Source organism: Equus quagga, chromosome 12 (assembly GCF_021613505.1).
Source record: "Equus quagga isolate Etosha38 chromosome 12, UCLA_HA_Equagga_1.0, whole genome shotgun sequence".
Lineage (NCBI taxonomy): Eukaryota > Metazoa > Chordata > Mammalia > Perissodactyla > Equidae > Equus > Equus quagga.
Window position 1 is genome coordinate 5,043,348 of NC_060278.1, and position 27,375 is coordinate 5,070,722.

Genomic DNA, 27,375 nt, shown 5'->3' on the forward strand with positions numbered 1-27,375 from the left:
GGAGGGGGCGTGAGGCCTTGTCACCACGACGTAGCAGTGATATGGAAGTCCAGGCTCCCCATGTGGTTGCCACTAACACACGGGCCCAAGGGGAGAGTCTCGTTACTGCTTGGTGGAGATCAAAGTCCTGGCTCCCTACTTGGCCTTCTCCAACGCCACCACGGTGGGAGTCTAAGTCAAAGGCTCCCCAGTCAGCCTCTGCTGGTGAGGATGGGGAGTGGGGCTCCAGTTTTTTTCTGTTGCATTTGGCTGGAGTAGAGCAGTCATTGTCTAAAAGTTTTCTGTCTTACTAGGCTGCTTCTTTTCTGGTCCTTTAGCTGAAGAAAGCAGGCTTTCATCGGGCTTTTTTGTGTGTATGTGTGCACCTGGAGAGGTTTTTGGGTGTTGGCTTCTCCAGCACCCAGTCTGATCTATGAGGGATGCATAAGCTAAAAGAAAGCCCAGGAACTCACTGCCGTGTTGGTCCTTGGGTCCAGAGGTCCCCAGCCTGTCTTCTTTCTCTCCACCTTTTAGAATTTTTGATACTTGTTTTTTATGTAATGCCCAGAGGTTTTTGGCTGTACTTAGCAGGAAGAATAGGGAAAAGTATATCTACTCCCATCTTTCTAGAAGCAGAAGTCTCTATATTCTTTTTAAAACAGTTGATAAAGCGTTAAGTGATTATATTATTTTACTACTTCCTAGATGCCTTACACATGGGCCAAGAAAACTCATTAATCTCTATTCATATTTTATATAAGAAATGTTTCTTAAGAAAAGAAACAAAGAAAAGTGTCACATAGATGGAGCTTCCAGTTAGCTCAGATTTTAAAACTCTATTTACAAAGAGCAGCAAGCTTGTCATAACCAAGGATGGATATAGGAGTTTAGACAATGTAAGGTCCAAATAGTGTCAGGAAGATAAAAACAGATAAAGAACTGAAGCTCTCAAAATGCTAAGGAAAGCAAGGACGGGAAAAACAAATTTTTTTTTTTGAAATTGATGATATAACTGATGAAGATTAAAAATAAAAAAGGAAAATATCTTAACTCATTCCCTTACCTGTAGAAGATTTTTTGAGCATCTAATATGTATAGGCATTAATGGTAAAAGATAGATCAGTAAGATGAGGTCCCTACCCTCAAGAATTCTTTTAGTGGAACAGAGTGGTCAGTCAATCACATTACAATGTGTAAAAGCTACGCACAACAGTAGCTTTGCAGACCCCTTATTCACTATATGTCTATGGATGTCAGGCAATGGTTTACAGAGGAGGTGACAGAAAATGAAGAGAAGGACATGCAAGGTAGAAGAAATAGGATATGCAAAGATTTAGAGGAATGAAAGAGTATGGACAAAGGAAGTGGTACAAAACCAGGTCTGGGAAGACAATGTGGAGCCGGACTGTAAAGGGCCTTGTCTGTCATGTTTAAGAGTTTGGACTCAAATCCTACTGGCAACCAGGAACTACAAGAATTAAGTTTTTTTTTTTTTAGGTATGCTTTTTGGTGAGGAAGATGAGCCCTGAGCTAACATCGGTTGCCAATCTCCTCTTTCTTTTTCTCCCCAAAGCCCCAGTACATAGCTGTATATCCTAGTTGTAGGTCCTTCTACTTCTTCTATGTGGGATGCTGCCACAGCACGGCTTGATGAGCAGTGTGCAGGTCCGCATCCAGGATCCAACCCAGCGAACCCAGGGCCACAGAAGCAGAGCGCTCGAACTTAACCGCTATGCCACCAGGCCAGCCCCAAGAATTAGTTCTGATCTCCTCTTCTAGAAAGCATGAAGTTCAAGAAGCAAAAGAGAATCAAAACTTGGGTTAGATACAAACACTTGGTCTCCTGGCTCATATAAAATATTTTCAGAAAACATAAAAGCCTTTGAAAATAAATCACTGACCTGGTGACGATCTTTGAGGAACAGTGGAGATTAGGAGAGATGGGAAAATGTCATTTAATTTGCATATTCTACCTTTGACCTCATTTTGTAAACTACAGATCAGAGATATCTAATTTCTATCCTGAGAATGTTTTCTAGAATATATTATAAAGGTATTGCGTGTGTGTGCACACTTAAAAAAGGAAAAAAAAAAGAACACTGATCACTAGCATCTAGGATGGGTTCAATGAAAAAAAGTCACATCCATTTTTGACATTATTACGAGGAGACATGATCTTATGATATTTAATTTTGAAGATATAGATGGATTAAATAAATTTATTTAAAAAGTAGTGGTTTATAGAATGATGACAATAGAAGAAAAAGCTAGTGTCATGCCACTGGGTCTGTCCTTGGCCCTACTTATCTCATTTCTAGATGACAGGAGGGAAACAGACAAGACAAAATTAGAATCAAAAGCAGATACAAGTGAGATGTGTTCTAACAAGATTAAGAGTGACAGGTGTCAAGCCAGCCATGATGGCCTAGTGGCTAAAGTTCGGTGCTCTTACTTCTTCGCTGGCCTGGATTTGATTCCTGGTCACGGAACCACAGCACTTGTCTGTCAGCAGCCATGCTGTGGTGGCAGCTCACATAGAAGAACCAGAAGGACTTACAACTAGAATATACAACTATGTACTGGGTTTTGGGGAGGACAAAAAGAAAACGAGGAAGACTGGCAACAGATGTTAGCTCAAGACGAATCTTTCCCAGCAAAAATAATAATAATAATAATATTTTTTTTTAAAAAAGAGAGATGAGTGACTCATAATTACACTCCCTCCAAACCTAACAACAAAATGGAAGAAACAATGGGGTCATAGGCATAATCTCTACTGCTATTACCCTGATTCAAGCTGCCACACTAGATTACTTTAAGAACTCTTTACTGCTCTTTCTGCTCCTACCCCTGCCCTCTATAGTTTATTCTCAATAGAGAAGCCAGAGTGATCCTTCTAAAGTGAAAATAAAATTATAATACTTCTCTATTCAAATTCTTCTAATGTCTCATTTCAATAAAACTAAAAGTGTTTCCAGCAGCTCATAAGACTTTTAAATGCTCTGGCATTCTCTTACTTCTCTGGCTTCATTTCTACTAATCTCTCCCTCACTTGCTCTGCTCAGGAGCCTCCTGGCTGTTCCTCATATGTCAGGTTAAAAATCACAGTGATGTCATGTGGCTATCACGTACTCCTGGATATGAAGCAATGAGAAGGTACTCTACCACTGTGTTATTCTTTCCAAAATCTCATACCCTCAATCAATCATGAGGAAAATATCAGACAAATCCAAATCGAGGAATGTTCTACAAAATACCAGAAGGTATTCCTCAAAAGTGTCAAGAACATGAAAAACAAGGAAAGACTGACAAACTATCATGGACCAGAGAAGACTAAGGAGACATAACTGAGTGCAGTGTGGAGCCCTGGGTTGGATCCAGATCAAGAGATGTTAATGGAAAAACTAGTGAATTCCAAATCATATCTGGAGTTCAGCTAAAAAAAAAAATAGAGTCTTCTAATCCATGAAATGATATACTTCTCCACTTATTGAGGCATTAGGTAAGACCTTTAAAAAAAGTTTTTAATTTTTTCCTGTAGTCTTACACATCTATTTTTGTTTTGTAACTCTTACTGATGTTAAGAATGACTTCAAATTTCATATATGCTTTGAATCCAGAAAACCTGTCAAATACTCTTATTAGTTCTAATAATTTATCTATAATTCTTTTTTTTTATATACAGCCCTATCATCTATAAATAACAGGAGTTTTGTTTTTTCCTTTCTATTTCTTACCTTTATTGAATTATTTTCTTGTCTTACTGCACTGGGTAGCACCTCCAATACAAGGCTGATGAAAGTGGTGATAATGGATACCATTACCTTATTCCTGGTCGCAAAGGAAAAGTTTTCAACATTTAACATTAAGTACGATGTCTATGATAGATTTTACATAGACACACTTTATCAGATCAAGGAAGAAGTACTCTCTATTCCTAGTTTGTTAGCTTTTATGATATACATTCATAGGTATTTTACTAAACGTTTTTTCTGTGTCTGTTGAGATGAATATTTCATTATTCTTAACTCTGTTAAAGTGGTATTTTTGTCGGTTTAAATGTTATTCTGACCTTGCATTTCACACATGTATATACATATATATTATATAGCTAATATTTTGTTTGGGATTTCTGTGTCTGTGTTCTGAGAAAGCCTGTAATTTTTCTTTCTTACATTTATCTGTTTTAGCATCAGATTATGGTAGCCTCACTTAAAGAGTTAGGGAATCTTCCCTCTTATACTATTCTTTAGAAGAGTTGTCTAAAACTGGAATTATTAGCTCCTTGAATGTTTAAAAGAACTTACCAGTGACACCATTGGGGCTAGAGTTTTCTTTGCAGGAGTGAAAAAATATATATATATATACATACAGACACATATACACCTATATAAATTACTATACAGAAAATTTACTGTTTTTTCATTTGGTGTATGGTTCTATGAATTTTAACACATGTATACAATCATGTAACTATCACCAAAATCAGGACACAGAACAGTTCCATAAGCCCCCGAACTCCCTAGTGCTGTCCCTTTGTCATCACACTCTCCTCTTCTAGTCCCCAGCAACCCGACTTGTTATCCAGCATATATTTTGTATTTTTGAAAACATTATATAAAAGGAATCACATAGTATGTAACCTTTTGAGACTGGCTTCTTCCACTCAGCATAATGCTTTTGAGATTCATTTAAGTTGTTGCTTATATCAACAGTTTTTCCTTCTTATTGCTAAGTAGCATTCCACTGTACCGATGTACCAGTTTCCTCATTGTTTCACCTGTTGAAGGACAACCGCTTTTTTTCCAGATTTTGGCAATTATGAATAGAGCTTGTATAAACATTAGCATACAAGTTTTCATGAGAACCTAAATTTTTATTTCCCGGGGGAATATACCCAGGAGAATGGGATTGCTGCATCATATCTTAAATGTATATTTAACTTTATAATAAACCGTCAAACTGTTTTCCAGGGTGACCATACCATTTGCAATCCTATGAGCAATGTGTGAGAGTTTCGGTTGCTCTGTATCTTCACGCCACCTTTGTGATTTTTGACCAGCAATTCAATTTCTTTAGAGGTTATAGGACTATTCATGTTTTCCAATTCTTCTTGAACCAGTTTGGTTGAGAATACCTAATATCTTATTCACATTTTCAAATTTATTGGCATACATTTGTTCACATTATCCCCTATTACCTTGTCAATATCTGTAGCCTCTGTAGTTATGTCCTCTTTTTTGTTCTTGATTTTGGCTATTTGTTTTTTCTCTTTTTTTCCTGATCAATCTTGTCAAAGATTTGTTAATAGTGTTCAAAGAATAAAGTTTTGCTTACGATGATCTTTTGTACTGTATGTTTATTTTCAATTTTATATTACTTTTGTTTTTTTACTTTCAAAAAGCTCAGTTTGCTGTTCTTTTTCTAAGTTCTTGAGATAGATGCTTAGCTCATTAACTTTTAGCCAGAACCTTTACTAAAATATGTATTTAAGGCTTTAAATTTGCCTCTAGGGTCTGGCCCCATAGCCGAGTGGTTAAGTTTGTGCGCTCCACTTTGGTGGCCCAGGGTTTCGCTGGTTTGGATCTTGGGCACGGACATGGCACTGCACATCAGGTCATGTTGTGGCAGTGTCCCACATAGCACAACCAGAGGCACTCACAACTACAATATACAACTAGGTACTGGGGGGTTTTGGGGAGAAGAAGAAGAAGAAAAAAAATATTGGCAACAGATGTTAGCACAGGAGCCAATCTTTAAAAAATAAATAAATAAATATGCCTTTAGAAACTGCTTTAACCACTTCCTACAAATTTTGATATGTAATATTTTTATCATTCAAAGTTCAAAGTATTTCCTCATTTCCATTATGATTACTTTACTGACATGTAAACATACATTACAAAGTGTGTTTCTTAAAATTTCCAAATATAATTTTTTATTTATCCTATTATTTTCTAGTTTAATTGTATTGTGTTCCTCGACCACAATTTGTTGAAATTTGTTGAGATTTGCTTTATAATCCTGTGTATGTTCAATTTTTATAAATATTCCCTATGGCTTGAAAGAATATTTCTTTTGCAAATACTAAGTACATTGTCTATATATCTTATGCATATTTTCAAATATATATTCTCATTAGTTTTGTGTGATTATTCCATCAATGACTAACAGGTATGTTAAATCTTCCACAATGACTGTAGATTTGTCTTTTTCTCTTTGTAGACTGCATATTTTTTCTTTATATATTTTTGAGGCCTTGTTATTAGGTACAAACACATTTAAAATATCTTATTAGAGAATTTAATCTTTCATCATTATAAAGTGATCCTATTATTTATAATAATGCTTTCAGCCTTAAAGTTGATATCACCTAAAATTAATTTAGCTACACCCACTTTTTCTGTTAGTATTTGGGAAATACTATGTGTTTATCTATCTTTACCACATATTTGCCATTTTCTCTGCTCTTTTTACATCTCAGAACTTCTATCAACGAGTTCTTTCCTCCTATATCTAAAATGTATCCTTTAGAATTTCCTTCACTGAGTCTACTGATAACAAATTTTCTGTTTCCATTGCCTGAAACTTGTCTGAAATTGTTACCTTATTCCATTTCCTTTCTTAAGAGATATTTTGCTAAGTATATAATTCTGTACCAGCATACATCTTTTTACTATGTCTGGCTTTGCTTGTTGTTACTGAGAATTCATCTGTCAGTTTATCTGCCACTCTCTTAAATATAATCTGATTTTTTAGGGTCTACTTTTAAGAGTTTTCTTTTTGTCTTAGATGTTCTGCAATTTCACCATAATGTGACTAGGGGTAGATTTATTTATCCTTCTTAAGATTTGTTGGGCTTCTTGCCTCTGTGGTCTAGTGTACTCTATCAATTCTGAAAAAAATCTCAGCCACTGTATTGCCATATATTGCTGCTTCTCTATTCTCTCTTCTCCTAGAATTAAGACATATATTGCACCTTCTCACTCTATCCTTTATGACTCTTATCTTGTTTTTCATATTTTCCTATCTCTGTCTCTCTGAGTTGCATTTAGTGTAATTTTCCCTTATCTTCCAATTCATTAATTCTTCCTTCAACTCTGTTTACTTTGCTGTTAAACTCATCCTTTGAATTTGAATTTCTATTACTCTATTTTTTTCATTTTTAGAAGTTCCATTTGGTTCTTCTTGAGATCTGTTGGTTACATTTTATTCTATCAGAGCAGATAATTTCAAGCTTGTCTATTTTTTCTTTAAACATGACAAAGTGATTTTATAATCTGTATCAGATAACTCCAGTAATTAAAGTCTCTGCTAATTCTCACTCATGTTGCTGTCTTCTTGTTAAATTATTTGGGAGACTTGTGTAGTGCTATGATGAAGGTCTTTTCCTCCAAAAGATTTGTATTTGCTTCTGCTCGGGGCCTATGGATATCAGCAGCAGTTCCACTTTAAACTCAGTTATGGCTTGAGATTTATCAGGCTACCCAATAATGAGAATTTGAGCTATAAATCAATGCAAGACAGCTTGTGGTTACTACTACTTAGAGACAATCCTCCATTCCCTCAACCCCTCGTCAAGGCAACTCTGTTACCTCCTGAGGATGGAAGGGATGGCAGAGGGTTTGCTTTTACTGCATCATCCTAAGGTCAAGACGTGATTTATACTAGGGGAGGATCTGCTATTAAACTCTTTGGTGGTCCTAGGCTTTGTTTCTTCTTAGAGATCTGAAAGCCACAGCTTAACATTACCCTGGCTAGGCAAATGTTCTCAAGGCCAAAGAGTCTTCTATGCTGTGTTCTGCTTACCTCTATGGGTTCCTGTCTTCAGTTATATTTTGATCTGTTAAAGTCTTACTATCTAGTTAGCTCTGAAAAGGTTTCAAGAAGATTTATTTATTTTTAAATCTAGCATCATTAGTTATTTTCAGTAAGAGAGTTAATCTAAATAATCTATCTCACCATATTTCCAGAAATAGAACCTCTTCATTGATGTTTCATCTTTCTTTTTCCCTCCATCTATCTCATTCTCCTTATCTCCCCCTTTTCCAGACAAATAACTTCCTTCCTGCCCCCATATTAAGATTTTGGATCAACTACACCAATGGATCAATTGTGGCCACAGACAGAAAATATGTAAGGAACCTTTGCTCCCAAAAGTCTTGAGCTCAGTATTAAAGTTTAACAGGTTAATACCCCTGCCATTAACCAGCTGTGGTAATAAATAAGCATGTTAACTCCTCTGGGTTCTACTTTCAGAAATGTGGGAGTTATGTCAGTCCTTCCCTGTCAGTTACCTTCCACAGAGAATCAACCAAACTTTATATATTCTACCTCCTACATTTCTGTGAACTCTCTCCCTTTTATTCCCATTCCAAGAGCCACTTCTTTAGTTCAAAAACACTCACCATTGCCTGAATTCTTACAGTCTCCTTACTGAAGGCACCACCTCCTACCTCTAGACTCTTTCCCTCTAAAATTCTTTTTCCATGTTGCTACTAGACTTATTTCTAAAGTACACATCAATGATGTTCTTCTCACAGCTTCCAGGATAAAGTTCAGATTCCTTGACTTCGCATGCAAAGCCCTTCCCATTCTTTCCCTTGTTTACTTCTCTGATCTCATTTTCTGCAAACACCGTTTATTCAAACCTCTGTGGCTTCACTCATGTTACTTATTCTTCTTGAAGCACCTTCTGTTCCCTGTCTTTGCCTAATTAACCTCTATTGGTCCTTTATAACTCAAGACCAACACTGTTTCACTAAGAAATTCTTCTAGGACTTCTCCTCCTTTCTCTGATTTGGATGTTCCTCCTTGACGCTTCCACATAACTGAATTTACACCTACATCAAATTATAATGTATTTGTGACTTATTTCCCTCTTTCACTCATTAAGTTATAAGCACTTTTCATACAGAGACAGTCTTATGTAAGTTTGCAACCCCATTCCTGCAGAGTTTGCTGAATGGACAAATGAACAATGCTATAAAATGAGGGGGCTGATTACATGATATCAAAAGTCCTTTGTTAGCTATAAAATTTGCCCCGTTATAGAAATCCTAACTACTGCTACCCAGTTCCTCCTGCTTGGACTTGTACCTAAGCTTCTATCTTTGGTTATCTAGATTCTCTGACCTGCATACCTGACCCATTTCCCTAGATTGTCTAGCCTGAGTTTTGATATCTTGTTTAGAGGAGCTCCCTGAAGTTGAACTCTTGCTGGGCAGCTTCTCCTTTGACTGACCTTGAATTTGACCTTTTGCATGCTCCTCTTTGCCTCTGCTGATGCCCCTGTTCCTGATCCCCAATCCAATTCACAACACCTGCCACTTCAACATCTTTTGTTTTTATACCACTGTTGCTTAAACCCTGACAAGACAGGCCAAATAATTTAATTAGTTTATTAGGAAAAGTAGAAAAGAGGAATTTTAGAGCTGGAAGAAAAGACTATAGTCCAATTTCTTCATTTGACACATGAGGAAAAAGGTTAAACATTCCATGTTTACTCACTGAAAGGGCAGTAGGTAGAGCAGCTCCTTATTTTCACTGCTCCTTCCATTCAACCTTACTTCACTTCAGTGAAAGTAAAAATTTTAGCTGAGTAAAAATTTAAACCGAAAGAATCACAGTACTTATAGGATTCAAACATATACGAGAATCCCATAAGTCTGTGTATGTGTGTGTTTGCGTGTGTGTGTATATATATTTATATATATAAAGAGAGAGTGAGACTTACAAACACTAAAAATACTCCCATGATTTACCCGTTTTTGGGATTTTTTGCACATTGAATTATATTCTAATTTTATTGTACAAAAAGATAATTTGTTGGTTTCTAAGTGGATTCTTCTTTTACGGTCACAATATGAAATTAAAGGTAGGTTCAATTATATCAACAGATTATGGAAAGTTCATCTGGTTAAAACAACTACTAAAATTCAATATATTATATGCCTGGTACAAATGGTTAAAATAACTGTATTATACTGCTTCATACAGAAGGTAAGTAGAAGAGCACCTTCTGTAGATTAATAGACAAATTTAATGTTTATTTAAAACTTTTCATCTAATTTATCTTTTCGGTTAATATATATTTTAAAAAGAATCAAGAGGATAGACTATTACAAAAAAAATTACACTTACCGTCATCCTCCCAGCAGCTGTTAGCATTCCCTTCTCTTTCACTGCTCCCTGGTAACACTGTCTGGTCTGCTGGCAGGTCATCTTCTGGCACACCACCTTCACAATCTGCTGCATCTGTAATACTGTCTTCTTCCACAATATGGAGTTTGTCTTCATCATCTGAATCGGAATTTGTTTCTACCACAGTATTATAATTTGTAACTGTAATACAAACAAGAAAGAAATAATCAAAATCAACTAGTACAAAAATCAGTTTTTACACTTAAGTAAAATAGAAACTTTAAAAAGTACTTGAAATAGATTATAACTCAATAACATTTTATTTTAGACCATTATCTGACAACACACATGGCACTTACTAGATAAGAGATGGCCAAAATGGCAAATAATACTAGTACACTTATTGAACACAGTTGTCCCTTGGTGTCCGCAGTGGACTTGTTGCAGGATATCCCAGGGATACCAAAATCCGCGGATACTCAAATACAATGGCGTAGTACAATGAATACAGTCGGCCCTCCGTATCTGTGGGTTCTGCGGTTGGTTGAATCTGCGAATGTGAAACTCACCGATACAGAGGGCCTACTGTACTTACTGTATCTACAAGTACTTTATAAACAGTAATTCATTTAATTCTTACAGCAATCTTATAGCAACCCTATGAAATAGAGTATCTATCATTTACTACTTGTATCCCTGTTTTACAGAAGTGGAAACCAAGACACAAGGAAGGTAAGTAACTTGTCTACAATCATTCAGCTAGGAAGCCTCAGGGCCAGGATCTGAACCCTAGTGGTATGCTTCCATATTCTGTGATCTTAAACACTACATTAAACATTCTCCTCAATCATAATGAGTTTATTCCATATGATACCGCTTATGTATAACTAGGGCTTCAAATCTTTACAGCATTATAATGTAAGAAAAGAGTCTATCTCTGCTAATAAAATAGCAATAGATCATCAAATTTACCATAAGAAAAGCATTTTCAAGTTGTCAATTAGGTCCATGCATTTCATATTAATCCCACACTGACTTTAGAAATAATCAACCAATTTAGCTAAATTTGTACATAATTAAGGCATGATTTAAGTAATGTTGGTATGCAACTACGTCATTCTGAGAAAAATAACTGACATTTAGAAGTTTTCAAATGGGCACCTGTTCCATATTTTTAGAGGAGCTTCAATAAAACTTAATAGTAGCTTTTATAAAGATATATAATTATTGAATTACTACAGCTCCTAGAAACATGAGTAACAGTTGGTAATAAAAATCTCTAAAACAAATAACATGGCATAGTTAACATTTTCCTTCAGAGTCCTTGTAATAATCACTTGGGATAAATTTCTTAGTGCCTCACTGGATATGGTCACTGAAATACCTCTTTTCAACTATTTCCAGGTGATTCTTACTTGATAAGATAAGAATGAGAGGAAAGGAGAAAAAGGAAGCTCTGCTTTGTTTAGATAACTGAGCAATAGTTACTTTCAGTTACTCTTTCCATTTCTTCCTTAAATTTTCCAACCATTCTTGAAAGAAGATAATCACGTAAGTGCTTAAACGATATGCATACACATCCCCCTTCCCACATAAGTACACACACACACACATCTCTGAGAACATGAAGGAATAAATACAATCCAAAGTATGGACTTATATGTCAAGGTGAGAATAGCCCATATCTCCAAAACTGCTTTGATAGACCTTGGGAAGACCCCTCTGTCTAAAAATTACTGGAGTTACCCTTTTGCCCACATTAGGAATTCTTCAAAATCTTGTGTCAGAAGAAAAATATTGTCTTGTGTCATTAATACTTTAGTGTGAATACATTTTTCCAGATCTTTTCCCAAGAGCAAACCATTTTCTAATACACGTTCATTGTTAAAAAAATTCAGACAGTAAAAAACATATAAAATTAGTACAAGCTTCCCCAGTTTTCCCCTTAACTCCTTCTTTAAAGATAATAACAGCAAAATTTATTAATTTATGCACTAGGTAGGCATGACACTAAACATTTTATATACCTATCCTATTTAATTATAACATAGACCTCACCTTGCACACATATATATCTTATATTTAATATAAATCCTATATGTAAATCTATGTATGTATATTCAAATACACACATATGGGATCACATTATACTGTTTGCCACTTAGTTTTTTTGGCACTTAGTAACATATCTTGGAAACTTTTCTATGTCAGTATATGTGGAGCTTTCTCATTTTCCTCTGATGGCTACACAGCATTTCACTGTACAGAAATAATTTAATCAATCACCTATGGATAAAATTCAGTTTGTTTCCAGTTTTTAAGGATTAGCAACAACGTCATAACACATTTTTTGGTAAATATGTCTTTGGTCATTCCTTAAATACACTTGTCAGATATATTAGTAGGGGTGGAACTGCTGAATCAAAAGGAAAACTTATTAAGTAGATAGGTATGGAAACAAGGGGAATTCCTTGTACCCTGGCCACACTATGAGCAGAGTAAATTGTGAAATTGTGTGTGTGGGTAACGGGAATGATTTTCAAAGGTTGGTCCATAGTTGGAACAAGGGTTTCCTGATGAGTTTTTAACTGAGAGTAAGATGCAAATATGTGTGTGTGTGTGTATTTTTTTTTTTCTTTCTGAATGAGGAATCTTGCTGGCAAATGATGCACAATGCTATTAACTTTCATTTTTACTCTCAAGGGCTCCTTATCAGTAACCTACTGAATGACTCATTAAAGTCATTTAAAGTTGGTATGGTATATAAAGTCATTTATATGCCATAAACTAAAATTAAAATACAGCTGAGGATTACTTAATTATGTATCCCAATAGATCTGGCCACCATGTCAGATCTGGCTTAGTGCAAAGCTCTCACTATGCTTGGACATGCATGGAGAATTGAAATTCCTACTATCTTGTGAAAGGAGGTTTTAATGCTTTTTCAGAATCTTGAGTTGGCCATGATTTTACATTGGTCCTATTCTTGCCTTTTAATGATGTAAAACTGGAGTTTAGCTTTGTCATTATCAATTTTGTTAGTTGTCATAGGTTGCTTGGTTAACCCTAGATCGTATATTTAACACATTTATATTTAGAATATTTTGGGTTTGAAAATTTTCCAATAATTGAGCTTTAAGACATTTATACATTATGGTTCAAATATTCACTTGCATGCTTCATAGTTTTTGCTAAGTTCTTTTTACCCTGAGCTGCAGGTGTTTTATTCTGCCTGAGTCAACCATAGCCCAAAGTACTCTTCAGGAATACCTGTCCCTTTCTAGCACTCTAGCAAAACTCCTTCTTGTCCCCCAGTATACTGCCATTGTGGTACGGAAGATTGTAAGTCAAATACACAAAACAGAGAGACGGCATATATTTTATAGTAATCTAGTGAGTATTCCCAAAGCATGTTTTGAATATGTGGTATAAAACTTGAAAAATCCAAAAAGGCAACAGATTTTATTGACTCAAATGGAAGAACAACCAATAACTATTTTCCAGGGCTTTTCACTGTCTTCTGCTTCACAGTCACTTAGCTGAGAGAAAAAGCAGTAAAAATCGCTTATATTGATTATCGTAACTTAGATAACAGGCAAGCATCCTGTGTTTCTGGATCTATCCTTTCATGGAGCTGCAGAGTTAATTTTAAAAATAAAGCACCAGCACCAAAAGCACAGAGAATAAGGCAGGCCCTTGTTAAATTCTAGTAGCCAATGACAGTGTCAGTTACCTCAACTGTCTGCCCATCTATCTCCATACTGCCACACTATTTAACCTTTGGCTAAAAAATATAACAAAATATAGTTTGTCTAAAGAGTGGTATATTCTTAATCACAGGTGATCATCACCTCTTGGTTCTGAGTTTTAATTAAAACAATAAAAACTTCAAGAAAGCAAAGATAAAGGAAAATAGAAAAGGTAAACAGTTTTTAAAATCTTTAAATATAATTTCTAACACAATATGAATTTAAATTTCAATAGAAAATGGTAACATTTTCAATGCATTCTTATTGTCACGAGAATGTGGTTCCCTGTCAGGGACACACTGACTTCTTGATGTAGTTCTTGTTGGTATTACTTGCCAACAGTTAATGCCAGATATGACAGTGTCTGCTGCATAGGGAGGCTGTGAGGACCGAACGACTGACTTCAAGATGCGTTGCACTTAGATCAGTGTCTGGCACACAGTAAAGGCTATAGAAGTGTTTGCTACTATCGTCATCATCATCATCTCATTGAATCTTTATGACTCCTAAGAAGTAGGTACGATTATATCTCCTTTTTATAGACAAACAACAGAAAAAGAGTAGCTGAGTAACTTGTCTGGGGTTATATAGCTATTAAGTTATAGAGCTGGACTCAAATCCTGGTCTGCCTGATTCCACAGCCCATATACTTTAACCACTATGTATAAACCCTCCTGAATGAAAATTGTTGCACTAATGAATAAATTTTCTTAAACTTCTATTTTTGTGTCTAGCCTATTCTGGGGCCCTATAATTCCATACTTAACAATTTCCCACTAAAAACATTTTCAAATGGCTAAAGAATTTTAACCATTAGGCTCTATAATAATATGAGAAACAGTATACCATGGATTAATATCATCAATTATAGTCAATACACCTTTAAAAGACTTCCACATAGCGTATTATTTTCAGCATCGATTGCACGTAACACCACATCAAACACACTAAACTTCCATGTAAACATGTTTCGTAGGTAATGTACAATTATAATGAAAGAACTAGATAAATTAGAGGAACACAATTCAGAAAAAGGTCAATACAACCTCACCTTCAGTCCATAAGATAAGAGCAAGATCATCTAAATGCTCTCTAAGTAAAACACCTACCATATACTGTGTGTGGGGCTCTGACTAGCAGCTTAGGCCCAAGCAGGGAAAGAGACTGAGGCCGGGCGGGAGGCGGAGAGGAAGATTTAACTTGCAGGTCTCGGACTCCTGGCAGGTGGTTGCTGTGGCATGTGTCCATTAAAGGCACAGGCTCAGGCCTTGTTTTGCTATGTTTTCAGGCGCACAAAGGCATTTTTCTTTCCAGAGAAGGTTCTGCTCACATCATTCCACTAATATATGCTTAACTACGTCCCACTCATTTCTACCAAACTCCCAAACACAGACTCACTGCTTGGTAGAAAAGAAAGATATAATTTTTCTTAGGAAAGACAGTGAGACTGATCCCTAAAAACTATCAGATTCCTTCTAACACACTGCTCCATATACATCAGACTAACCCACGGTTACAACTCAAGAAAACCTAGAAAAACTGATACGCTTCAAGTCATGTTCTCCAGAGTAAGGGATTATAATTCGAGTAAGTAACAGAATATTTTAGAAATGTTAGCACTATGTTGCGAACAACACAATTTAGGCATGAGTACTGTAAAATATGAAGATAAAGGTGGACACACTAAGCAAGTATTTCCATTATTCTTTAACATCAGTTGGGACAAAAATAACATCATCACTTAATATATTGTTTGTATCCTGAAGAAAGTCCCTGGCACGCTGCCTCCTACATAGTAGGTATAGAAGTATTTGTTGAAGTGAACATGGGGCTATACTTCCTTTATTCTCAGGGAAGAAATGTCAGTATACTTAAGTGTGATTAACAATTCAGGAAAATGAAGATAAAACTGCAATGATAACTAGACAAGAAACAGGTAAATCAGCAAACAAAATGGAAAGGACAGGTCATTTGACAACTCATAGGCTAAGAGAAAACTTCTGCAAATACTACTACCTCAGGAACAGGAGCTTATGTTGTCCATAAATAGTATGCTCAGTACATACTGTAAATATTTGTTAATCCGGTTTTTGACCTAATTTACAGATAATATTAACTTACTACCTATATGTATTTTACTGTATAATAAAGGTAATGATGTAATAATATGCATATTTAATATAACATATAAGTAATATTATTTATTATATACAATGCATACGTTATCTAATTTAAATTTAAGTCTTCTAGAAATAGGCATCATGATGATTTTAAGAGTGCTCCAAGAACTATGAACATGTTAGGTTTTAATAAATACTCATGGTTCAGCACATTTTGGGGGGAAGTTTTTTAATCCCCCTGCAGATAAAATCTTTCTTAATTTAAGGTGTCTATTAAATTGAACAATAATCATAAGCTCTTTTTACATTTTCAAAATAATTTGAAAAACATAACTTCAATGAAAGTCAGTGATTCTGAAATTTATCCCCACAAAAGGGTTGGTGGCTTTTGCTGCCTTCAGATAGCACAAGCTATTAATAGAATGGAAACTGATAGGCAAAGGCAGGGAGAGGGCTGCTGCCATGCACAGAAGCCCAGCTCTGATTTTCTCCCTGCTCATTACACAAAAATGACTCGGTATTTATGGGATTGTCGTGGGTATTCTCTCGGTTCTTATGCTGGCCTTTCTCCCATTCTCCATAGGTCCTGTGTCTGTTTGCCCCCAGCAAGAGCTATCCCAAACTGCCTTTCCCTTTCTCTGCCTTACCAAAACTCCCCCCTCATTCAGTGAGCTTATTTCAGCTAGTGTTAGTACAACTCACAAAGAGGCAGATCAAACAATTAAACAGCGAAGTTCTCAGCAGACTAAACTAAATTCAGTCCCAGAAACAGGTGGTTCTTTAGTGTGTGTGAGAAAAGTATCTGGACTAAAATAACTCACACTAAATAATCAATAATTAATGTTTTCTTCATAGGTAAAATCTGCATGTTTAAAAAAGATGGTTTTTAATTTCTATGACTTGTTACTTATGGAATACAGGCAGTAGAACAAAACCCAAGTTAAGTGTGAAGATGGAATTAAAAGCACAAATGTAGAAATTATGGAGTCCAAAAGTAGAGAATACCTATAATTGATAAATCAATCCAAAAGCCAGATGTTTAAAAAAATCAATAAAATAGGGGCTGGACCGGTAGTGTAGTGGTTAAGTTGCACGCTCCATTTTGGCAGCCCATGGTTGCAGGGTAGGATCCTGGGTGTGGACCTACACATCGCTCATCCAGCTATGCTGTGGTGGCACCCCACATACAAAAAATAGAGGATCGGCACAGATGTTAGCTCAGGGACAATCTTCCTCAAGCAAAAAGAGGGCGATTGGCACAGACATTAGCTCAGGGACAAGCTTCCTCAAGCAAAAAGAGGAAGACTGGCAACAGATGTTAGCTCAGGGCCAACTTCTGCATCAAAAAAAAAAAGAAAAAATATCAGTAAAATAAAAGATAAATCGCTAGCCCACTTGATCCTAGAAAAAGTTGTGAGGCACAAATATTTAATATTAAAATGCAAATAGATATGTAACTACAACAATAAAGGAATTTAAGAGACTTTATAAATATTTTGCACAAATCCAAGCAAATAAATGTGAAAACCTAGATGAAATAACTTTCTAGGAAAATATAAATGATTTTAACTATATTTATTATTTTATAGAATTTATAAAATTACAGAAGAGACAGCAAAGGCAGACAGAGCATAAAATAAATTTAGGAAGATATCAAATAATTAATCACCCAAAAAGTACCAGATGTTTTCCCAGGTGAATTTCTTCCGATCTTCAAAGGACTATTAATTCTGTTGCTTTTTAAAGAGAGAAGAAAGTGAAGAGAGTCTAAATTCTTTCTATGAAGACAGCATAAGAACAGTCAACTAAAATCTGAGGAAGAACACACATGCACATGCAAACACACAGACACACACACACACTCTCATAAACTCAGTCTTACTGTGATCATTAATAAAAAAATCCTAAATAAAATATGAAATCCAGTAGTACATTAAAAGAATAAAGTGAGTATTATTCAACATTAGGAAATGTATAAAAGAGTTCACTATATTAACACAGTAAAGGAGAAGCCATATGACTTCTATAGACACTGAAAGGCATCTGATAAAATTCCCTATTCTTTGCTGATAGATACTTTTTCATAAAAATCATATTTATGAAGTCAGTATCATAATAAATGATTATGCATCACAGATATTTATAAGATAAAGACATTTACTGTTGTCATTATTAGTTAACAGTACTCTAAAAGAACAAGCTAATTTCTAAAAAGAACAAAAGAAAAAGCACAAATACTGGAAAAGAGAGCAAAATTATTACTTGCAGGTGATATGATGATGTTTATGGAAAATTCAAGAAAAATCACTGAAAAAACTATTAGCAATTAGAAAATCTGGTAAATGACTAATTATGAATTCAACAGGAAAAATCAATAGCTTTCCAATAAACCAACAATAACCTGCTAAAAACATAAGAAAAATTCTATTAATAATAGCAACTCAAAAGATAACACATGAAGGCAAAAACAGAAACATGCAGGACCTATATAAAGAAAACTTTAGCATTCCATTGAGGGCCATAAAAGAAGATTTGAATAAACGAAAAGATACAACTCGTTTTTGGATAGAAGGATTTCATATTGTAAAGATGTCAATTCTACCTAAAAAAAATCTATAAATTCAACAGAATTCTGATCCAAATACTAACGTGATATTTTAAATTCTAAATCTAAATTATTTAGACCAAATGACTCTCAAGTTTATACGGAGAGCTAAGAGCACAGTCTCAGGAGTCAGAATGCCTGGTTCAAGTCACAGCTCACCATGTACAGCCACGTCACCCTGGGCATGCTACTTAATATTCTCACGCCTCAGTTTGCTTATCTCTATGATGGGAAGAATAATAGTATGTCGTTAATAGGGTTGTCATAATGATGAAAATAATTATATGCAAAAAACTTAACATAGTATTGCACATAAATGCTCAATACATATTGCTGGTATTATTATTTTCTTGGAAAATAAACACAAAATTATTAAAGAAAATTCAGAAAAATAATAGTGATGGTGGTGGCAGGAAAACATAGACTAGCCATATCAGATAGAAAATGTATCTCAAAGCTACAGAAAAGGAAACAGATTTATACCGGTACTGGGATAGGAGACAATCAACATACTGGAACAGAATCCAGATCCCTCAAACATATGATACTCTTGCTAATCAGATTCCCACCTCACAACTTCAACCAAACGAAATCTACAGGAACCGAAGACTTCAATTAAAAATAATGAAACCATAAAAGCAACAGAAGAAAGTATAGGCAAATCCTTCTACAGACTTGGAACAAGCAAGGCTGTTGAAAGCATGACTTGAAACCCATGATTGTAAATAGAAAAAAATTCAGGTAAAAGACAAATGACAGACTGAAAAAAATCTGCAATACACGTTACCAAAGGCTGATTTCTTTATTATACAGAGAGTTCTTAAATATCCATGAGAAAAAAGATGAACTACCCAGTAAGAATATGCAAAGGCAATTCACATTAAAAAAACAATAACACATGAAAGGCCATTAAACTGTACCAAGATGCTCATCCTCACTAATTAAAGAAATATCTGCTTTAATCCTATATTGTTATCATCACTTCTTAAATACACTCTCAACTTTCTTGCCTTTCTCTGACTTCAAAACCCCTATTCTGGCTAAACCCTTATTCTGATTAAATCTTACTTTTCCAAATTCTATACCTCAGTCGTCCTTTACTGCAAAGCTTCTTGAAAAAGTTGCCCACACTTGTCTCCAATTTGTTTCTTCCTATACCCTCTTAAACCCATTCCAGTCACAAAATTGTTTATGCCACGTTTGTGAAGGATCTTTACATTGTTAAATCCAATGACAATTATCAGTCATCTTATTTGACCTACTAGCAGCATTTGCCATGATCTATCACTCGCTCCTTTTCTAAACAATCTCTTCTTTTGACTCCCTTGGTTTTCCTCCTAAGTCACTGACTGCTGGCTTTCGTTTCTTTCCTCCATCTCCCGGACCTCAATGTGTCTCATGACTCTCAATACCATTTGATGACTCCCTGCTTTATATACCGGCCCAAATTTCTCTGAGCTCCAGACTTGCATACCCAATTGCCTCCTCGATATCTTCCAGTTGCTCAGGCCAAAAATCTTCATGTCAGTTTTGACTCCTTTTTCTCTCTCAGACCCCACATCTAATCTAGAGAGAAATACTGTAAAATTTATTTAGCTTTGACCACTTACCACTAACTACTCCCCTACCCCCCACCCCACAACCTCCTTGCTCTAAGTCACCATCATATCTCACCCAGAATATTGTAATTGACTCCTACCAGGTCTTCTTGCCTCCACCTTTGCCTTCCTATAGTCAGTTCTCAATAAGCAGCCAAAGCAGTCCTTCTAAAGTATTAGAGTGATCGTGTCACTCCTCGGCTCAAACCATCTAATAGCTTCCCACCTTATTCACTATAATCCAAATGACCTTCATGAGCTGGCTCCCATTCAACCATTCTCTCTCAGACTTCGTCTTCCACTTTACACTTGCTCACTCCATTCCGGATACACTGGCCTTTTGCCTCAAGGCTTTTGTGCTTCATGTTGCTCCACCTGGAATGCTCCTCATGCACAGCTCAACTTCACTCCTTACTGAGGCCACTTATGACTACTCTACTTAAACTTATAGACCTCCCCCACCATAAGAGCACACCCCACTCCCTCCTGTGATTTCTTTTTAAAATACTTACCACTAACTGCCATAATATTTTATTATTTTTTTCTTGTCTCTTCTCACTAGAATGTAAATTCCACATGGGCAGGATTTTTTTCTGTTTTGTTCACTGCTGGGCCCCCTGCATGTAGAACACTGTCCATAAGTAATAACTGCTCAATAAATGATGTTTGCATAATAAATTGGCCCCCAAAAAGGTCCCAGTAACACATGGTACATATAAGGGTTAAGGTAATGAGTACTCTCTCACATGTCGTTGTGTTAATTCAGCAATGCTTATCAAAATTTAAACATTTACCTGTTGACTCAGCAATTTCTTGGCATCTATCCTACAAATTAACTTACACATCATTGCAAATATACATACATATGTTTATCTGCAAACTTGTTTTTAATTACAAACAACCTAAATAGCCACCCAAGATATATCCCTTTGTACTGATATAGGCAGGAGTCCTCTAAAATAATTTGATCCCATTCTTGCAGAAAATGAAGACACACAGTATACACATATGTACCTGAATAATAAACGGTAATGTCTAGAAAGACATACAAATGAAGAAATGAGGTGATGAAAGACTGACTTGTTTTTTCTATTTTATTCCTTCCATACTGTTTAAATGTTTATATTACTTGAAAATTTTTTTAAAGATAAATTTTACATTTGGAGGGAAAAAGTCTGAAATAATATTCAAAATACTGTTGTTAGTGGTGAACTTTAGAAAATTGAACTGGGATCGGAGGGAACATTTAAAAAATATTTTTATATTATTTGAATTTTGATAACAATATATAGGAGGTATAATTAGAAACAACAATCAATATACTGAAGTTTTAAAAATAATCAAAGGTTAAAATGACACAAGAATAAAATAGATACTCTGTTGTAAATATACGTCTTATGGATTTTGAAATGAACAATTTAAGTTCTCATAGAAGACAATAAACTCTATTTTTCTTATGTATGAAAGACAGCTGTTTTATTTTATTTATTTGGCGAGGAAGGCTGTTGCTGAGCTAACATCTGTGTCAATATTCCTCTACTTTTTTGGACATGAGACGCTGCCACAGCATGGACTGATCAACAGTGTGTAGGTCTGTGCCCAGGATCTGAACTGGTGAAGCCTGGGCTGCCGAAGTGGAGTGTGCAAACTTAATCACTATGCCACTGGGCCAGTCCTGGCAGTCTGTTTTAAAGCATGAATAACACTCACTTTTTCCATTCACGGCTATATAAAGTGTGAAGTTATGTAAAATGAAAAGGAAGGTAATACTTGCAAACAAGACAAGTGACCTCTGCTCCTTCTTGTCAGTGCTGAGGGTGGCTGCAAACGTACTGCACAGATGCCCTAGAGGAAGGCCTTGTGGTGAGCATATGCTTTCCCTTGTCAAAGGCGACTAATATCCCCCAAGTACAGGTACAGCAACACACGTATACCTACACACACAATCAGATGTTTGATAGCTTCTGCTATAGGAGTTGGCATAATTCTAAGCTTTTCTCAACTTACAAAAAAAGTTTTAAGAAATATTTTGTCATTTACCAATCCCAGAAGGTACCTTTTTCCCTGACTCGTTTTGAGACTCACTGATTCGTAGCTGAACTCATTATGAAATATAAGGGGAAGGAAGAGGACAAAAATGTTATCCTAATTCCTCTCATTCTCAGGTTCCTTTAAGTTAGTACTACAGTGTGTATAATTTAAAACTGTTAGCTATGTGCTGGCCACCAGTGTTCACAATGGGGAAGGAAAGTGTAAGAGAAGTAAACAGAAACAGGCTGTGAAGGGGACCCTCTCTTTGGAAGCTTTCCTGCAGACCAAATTTCAATGTGGGGTACTAATTCCTGAGTCTAGCTTTGTAAGGAAAGTCCTCTATTCCTCTATTGGTTAGACATGGAAGAACAAGGATAATACTAATAGTATTTGAATTTGAATTTATTCCTTAATGAAGCATGAAAAACAAAACAACTTATAGGTAATTAAAGTTTAGTTTTATTGAGACCTTATACACAGTACAAGACGTTACAAGCTTGTGAGTTATCATATTAGCATGACCTAAGTGCTTCAGAAGGTAGAATGAAGACATTATACAGTCTCTGCTTCTGACACATGTGCAAGTTATAAAATATGGGTGAAATACATTAAATATTATATAGAGAAATGTGACAGTAAATAATTAAATGCTAAATTAAGAGTGATGTAGAAAATAAATACTACAGGATTCCCTACCTCCTTGTTCCCTATCTAACCCTTTTTTTTAAGTGAGATTCATAGTAGTTTACATCACTGTGAAATTTCAGTTCTCCGTTATTTCTTGTCTGTCACCACATAAGTGCTCCCCTTTACCCCCTGTCCCCACCCTCCACCCCCCTTCCCCTGGTAACCACTGAACTATTTTCTTTGTCCATGTGTTTGTTTATATTCCGCATATAACTGAAATCACATGGTGTTTGTCTTTTTCTGTCTGGCTGGTTTCACTTAGCATAATACCCTCCAGGTCCATCCATGTTGTTGCAAATGGGATGATTTTGTCTTTTTTTATGACTGAGCAGTATTCCATTGTATATATATACCACATCTTCTTTATCCAATCATCAGTCGATGGGCATTTGGATTATTTCCATGTCTTGGCTATTGTGAATAGTGCTGCAATGAACATAGGGGTAAAAATGTTACTTTGGATTGTTGATTTAAAGTTATTTGGGTAGATACCCAGTAGTGGGACAGCTGGGTCATAAGATATTTCTGTTTTTAGTTTTTTGAGGAATCTCCATACTGTTTTTTTCCATAGTGGCTGCACCAGTTTGCATTCCCACGAGCAGTGTATGAGCGTTCCCTTTTTCCACATCCTCTCCAACATTTGTTGTTTTGGGGTCTTGATAATTACAGCCATTCTGACTGGTGTAAGGTGATATCTCATTGTAGTTTTGATTTGCATTTCCCTAATGGTTAGTGATGTTGAGCATCTCTTCAGGTGCCTGTTGTCCATCTGTATATCTTACTTTGAAAAATGTCTGTTCATATCCTTTGCTCACTTTTTGATCAGATTGTTTTTTGTTGTTTTTGAGTTGTGTGAGTTCTTTATATACTTTGGATATCAACCCCTTGTCTGATAAATGATTTGCAAATATTTTCTCCCAGTTGGTGGGTTGTCTTTCCATTTCGTTGATGGTTTCCTTTTCTTTGTAGAAGCTTTTTAGTCTGATGTGGTCCCATTTGTTAACTTTTTCTTTTGTTTCCCTTACCTCAGAAGACATGGTATTTGAAAAGATGTGGCTAAGACCAAGGTCAAAGAGCGTACTGCCTATATTTTCTTCCAGGATTTTTATGGTTTCAGTGCTTACATTCAAATCTTTAATCCATTTGGAGTTAATTTTTGTGTATGGAGCAAGATAATGATCTACTTTCATTCTTTTGCATGTAGCTGTCCAGTTTTCCCAACATCATTTATTGAAGAGACTTTCCTTTCTCCATTGTATGTTCTTGGCTCCTTTGTTAAAGATTAACTGTCCATAGATGTGTGGTTTTATTTCTGGGCTTTCAATTCTGATCCATTGATCTGTTTGTTTTTGTGCCAGTTCTTGCTGTTTCGATTACTATAGCTTTGTAGTATGTTTTGAAGTCAGGGATTGTGACGCCTCCAGCTTTGTTCTTTTTTCTCAGGATTGCTTTGGCTATTCTGGGTTTTCTGTTGTTCCATATAAATTTTTGGATTCTTTGTTCTATCTCTGTGAAGAATGTCACTGAGATTCTGATTGGGATTGAATTGAATCTTCAGATTGCTTTAGGTAGTATGGATATTTTGACTATGTTTATTCTTCCAACCCATGAACATGGAATATCCTTCCATTTCTTTATGTCTTCCTCAATTTCTTTCAGTAATGACTTACAGTTTTCAGTGTACAGGTCTTTCACCTCTTTGGTTAAGTTTATTCCTAGGTATTTTATTCTTTTGGTTGCAATTGTAAATGGGGTTGTATTCTTGATTTTTTTTCCCTGCTTGTTCACTGTTAGTGTATAGGAATGCAACTGGTTTTTTACAATTGATTTTGTACCCTGCAACTTTGCTGTAGTTGTTGATTATTTCTAGTAGCTTTCTGGTGGATTCTTTAGGGCTTTCTATATATAGAATCACATCATCTGCAAATAATGCAAGTTTCACTTCTTCCTTTCTAATTTGGATTCCTTTTATTTCTTTTTCCTGCCCAATTGCTCTGGCCAATACCTCCAGTACTATGTTGAATAGGAGTGGCAAGAGTGGGCATCCTTGTTTTGTTCCTGTTCTCAGAGGGATGGCTTTCAGTTTTTTGGCAATTAAATATGACGTTAGCTGTGGGTTCATCATATATAGCCTTTATTATTTTGAGGTACTTTCCTTCAATACCCATTTTATTGAATTTTTATCATAAATGGATGTTGAATCTTGTCAAATGCTTTCTCTGCATCTATTGAGATGATCATGTGATTTTTTATTCCCCATTTTGTTAATGTGCTGTATCACATTGACTGATTTGAGGATGTTGAACCATCCCTGCATCCCTGGAATGAATCCCACTTGATCGTGGTGTATGATTCTTTTAATGTATTGCTGTATGTGGTTTGCCAACATTTTGTTGAGGATTTTTGCATCGAAGTTCATCAGTGATATTGGCCTGTGGTTTTCCTTCTTCATGTTGTCCTTGTCTGGTTTTGGTATCAGGGTGATGTTGGCCTCATAGAATGTGTTAGGAAGTGTTCCATCGTCAATTCTGGGGAATAGTTTGAGAAGAATAGGTACTAAATCTTTGAATGTTTGGCAGAATTCTCCAGAGAAGCCATCTGGTCCTGGCCTTTTGCTTTTTGGGAGGCTTTTGATTACTGTTTCAATCTCTGTACTTGTGACTGGTCTGTTCAGATTTTCTGTTTCTTTTTGATTCAGTTTTGGGAGGTTGTATGAGTCTAGGAATTCATCCATTTCTTCTAGGTTATCAAATTTGTGGGCATTTAGTTTTTCATAGTATTCTCTTATAATCCTTTGTATTTCTCCAGTATCGGTTGTAATTTCTCCTCTTTCATTTCCAATTTTATTTATTTGATTCTTCTTTCTTTTTTTCTTGGTGAGTCTGGCTAAGGGTTTGTCCATTTTGTTTATCTTCTCAAAGAACCAGCTCTTAGTTTCTTTAATCCTTTTTACTGTTTTTTCTAGTCTCTATTTCATTTATTTCTGCACTAATTTTTATTACTTCCCTCTTTCTGCTGACTTTGGGCTTTGTCTGTTCTTTTTCTAGCTCTGTTAGGTGCATTTTAAGATTGAGATTTTTCTTGCTTGTTGAGGTGGGCCTGTATTGCTACCAAGTTCCCTCTTATGACTGCTTTTGCTGCATCCCATAAGAGTTGATATGTTGGACTTTCATTTTTTTTTGTCTCCAAGTATTTTTTAATTTCCACTTTGATTTCTTCAATGATCCAGTGGTTGTTCAAACTTTCCCACTTTTGTTCTTGTGGTGGATTTCTAGCTTCATAGCATTGTAGTCAGAGAAGATGGGTGGGATGATTTCAATCCTCTTGAATTTATTGAGGCTTGCCTTGTTACCCAACATATGGTCTATCTTTTAGAATGTTCCATGGGCACTTGAGAAGAATGTATATTCTGCTGTTTCTGGATGGAATGTTCTATATATGTCTATTAAGTCCATCTGGTCAAGTCTTTCATTTAAATCTACTATTTCCTTGTTGACTTTTTGTCTGGATGATCTGTCCATTGAAGTAAGCAGGGTGTTGAGGTCCCCTACCATTATTCTGTTGATGTTAACTTCTCCCTTTAGGTCTGTTAATAGTTGCTTTATGTACCTTGGTAACCCTGTGTTAGGTGGATACATATTAATAATCGTTATGTCCTCTTGGTGGAATATCTCTTTTATCATTTAAATACTACCCCCTTTGTCTCTCATCGTCTTTTCTAACTTGAAGTCTGCTTTGTCTGATAAAAGTATGGTAACATCTGCTTTCTTTTGTTGGCCATTAGCTTGGAGTATCGTCTTTCATCCCTTCCCTCTAAACCTATGTTTGTCTTTGTAGCTGAGGTGTATTTCCTGGAGGCAGCATATTGTTGGGTCTTGTTTTTTGCTTTTTTTTTAAAGATTTTATTTTTCCTTTTTCTCTCCAAAGCGCCCCCAGTACACAGCTGTATTATTTTTAGTTGTGGGTCCTTCTAGTTGTGGCATGTGGGATGCCGCCTCATCATGGCTTGATGAGTGGTGCCATGTCCGTGCCCAGGATCTGAACCAGTGAAACCCCGGGCCGTTGAAGCAGAGCGCACGAACTTAACTACTGGGCCACAGGGCTGGCCCTGGGTTTTGTTTTTTAATCCATCCAACTACTCTGTGTCTTTTGAGTGGAGAGTTCAGTCCATTTACATTTAGAGAGATAATTGTTGTAAGAGGGCTTAATGCTGCCACTTTACCTCGTGTTTTCTGGTTGTTCTATGTTTCCACTGTTTTTCTTCCTTTGTATTTCTGACTGCCATTTCATTTTGTTAGTTTTCTGAGAGGGATTTCTCAGTTCTCTTTTTGTGAATTGTGGCTCTGCTCTGATTTTTTGTTTAGTGGTTACCGTGAGGATTGTATGAAAGATATTGGAAATGAGATAGTGCATTTTCTTATAGTCTCTTATCCTTTCTCTTTCCTCTCCCTTCTGACTAACTG

At 35.8% G+C, this 27,375-nt stretch overlaps 1 protein-coding gene across 3 annotated transcripts in view; it reads right to left on the reverse strand.

The window, feature by feature from the left end:
• Positions 1-27,375, reverse strand: part of ZEB1 (zinc finger E-box binding homeobox 1) — a 180,322-nt gene that overhangs the window by 47,525 nt on the left and 105,422 nt on the right. For all 3 annotated transcript variants that reach the window (XM_046678976.1, XM_046678975.1, XM_046678974.1), the window contains exon 2: positions 10,123-10,323. In XM_046678976.1, coding sequence (XP_046534932.1) covers positions 10,123-10,323 — 201 coding nt within the window. The remainder of the gene's footprint in view (positions 1-10,122; positions 10,324-27,375) is intronic.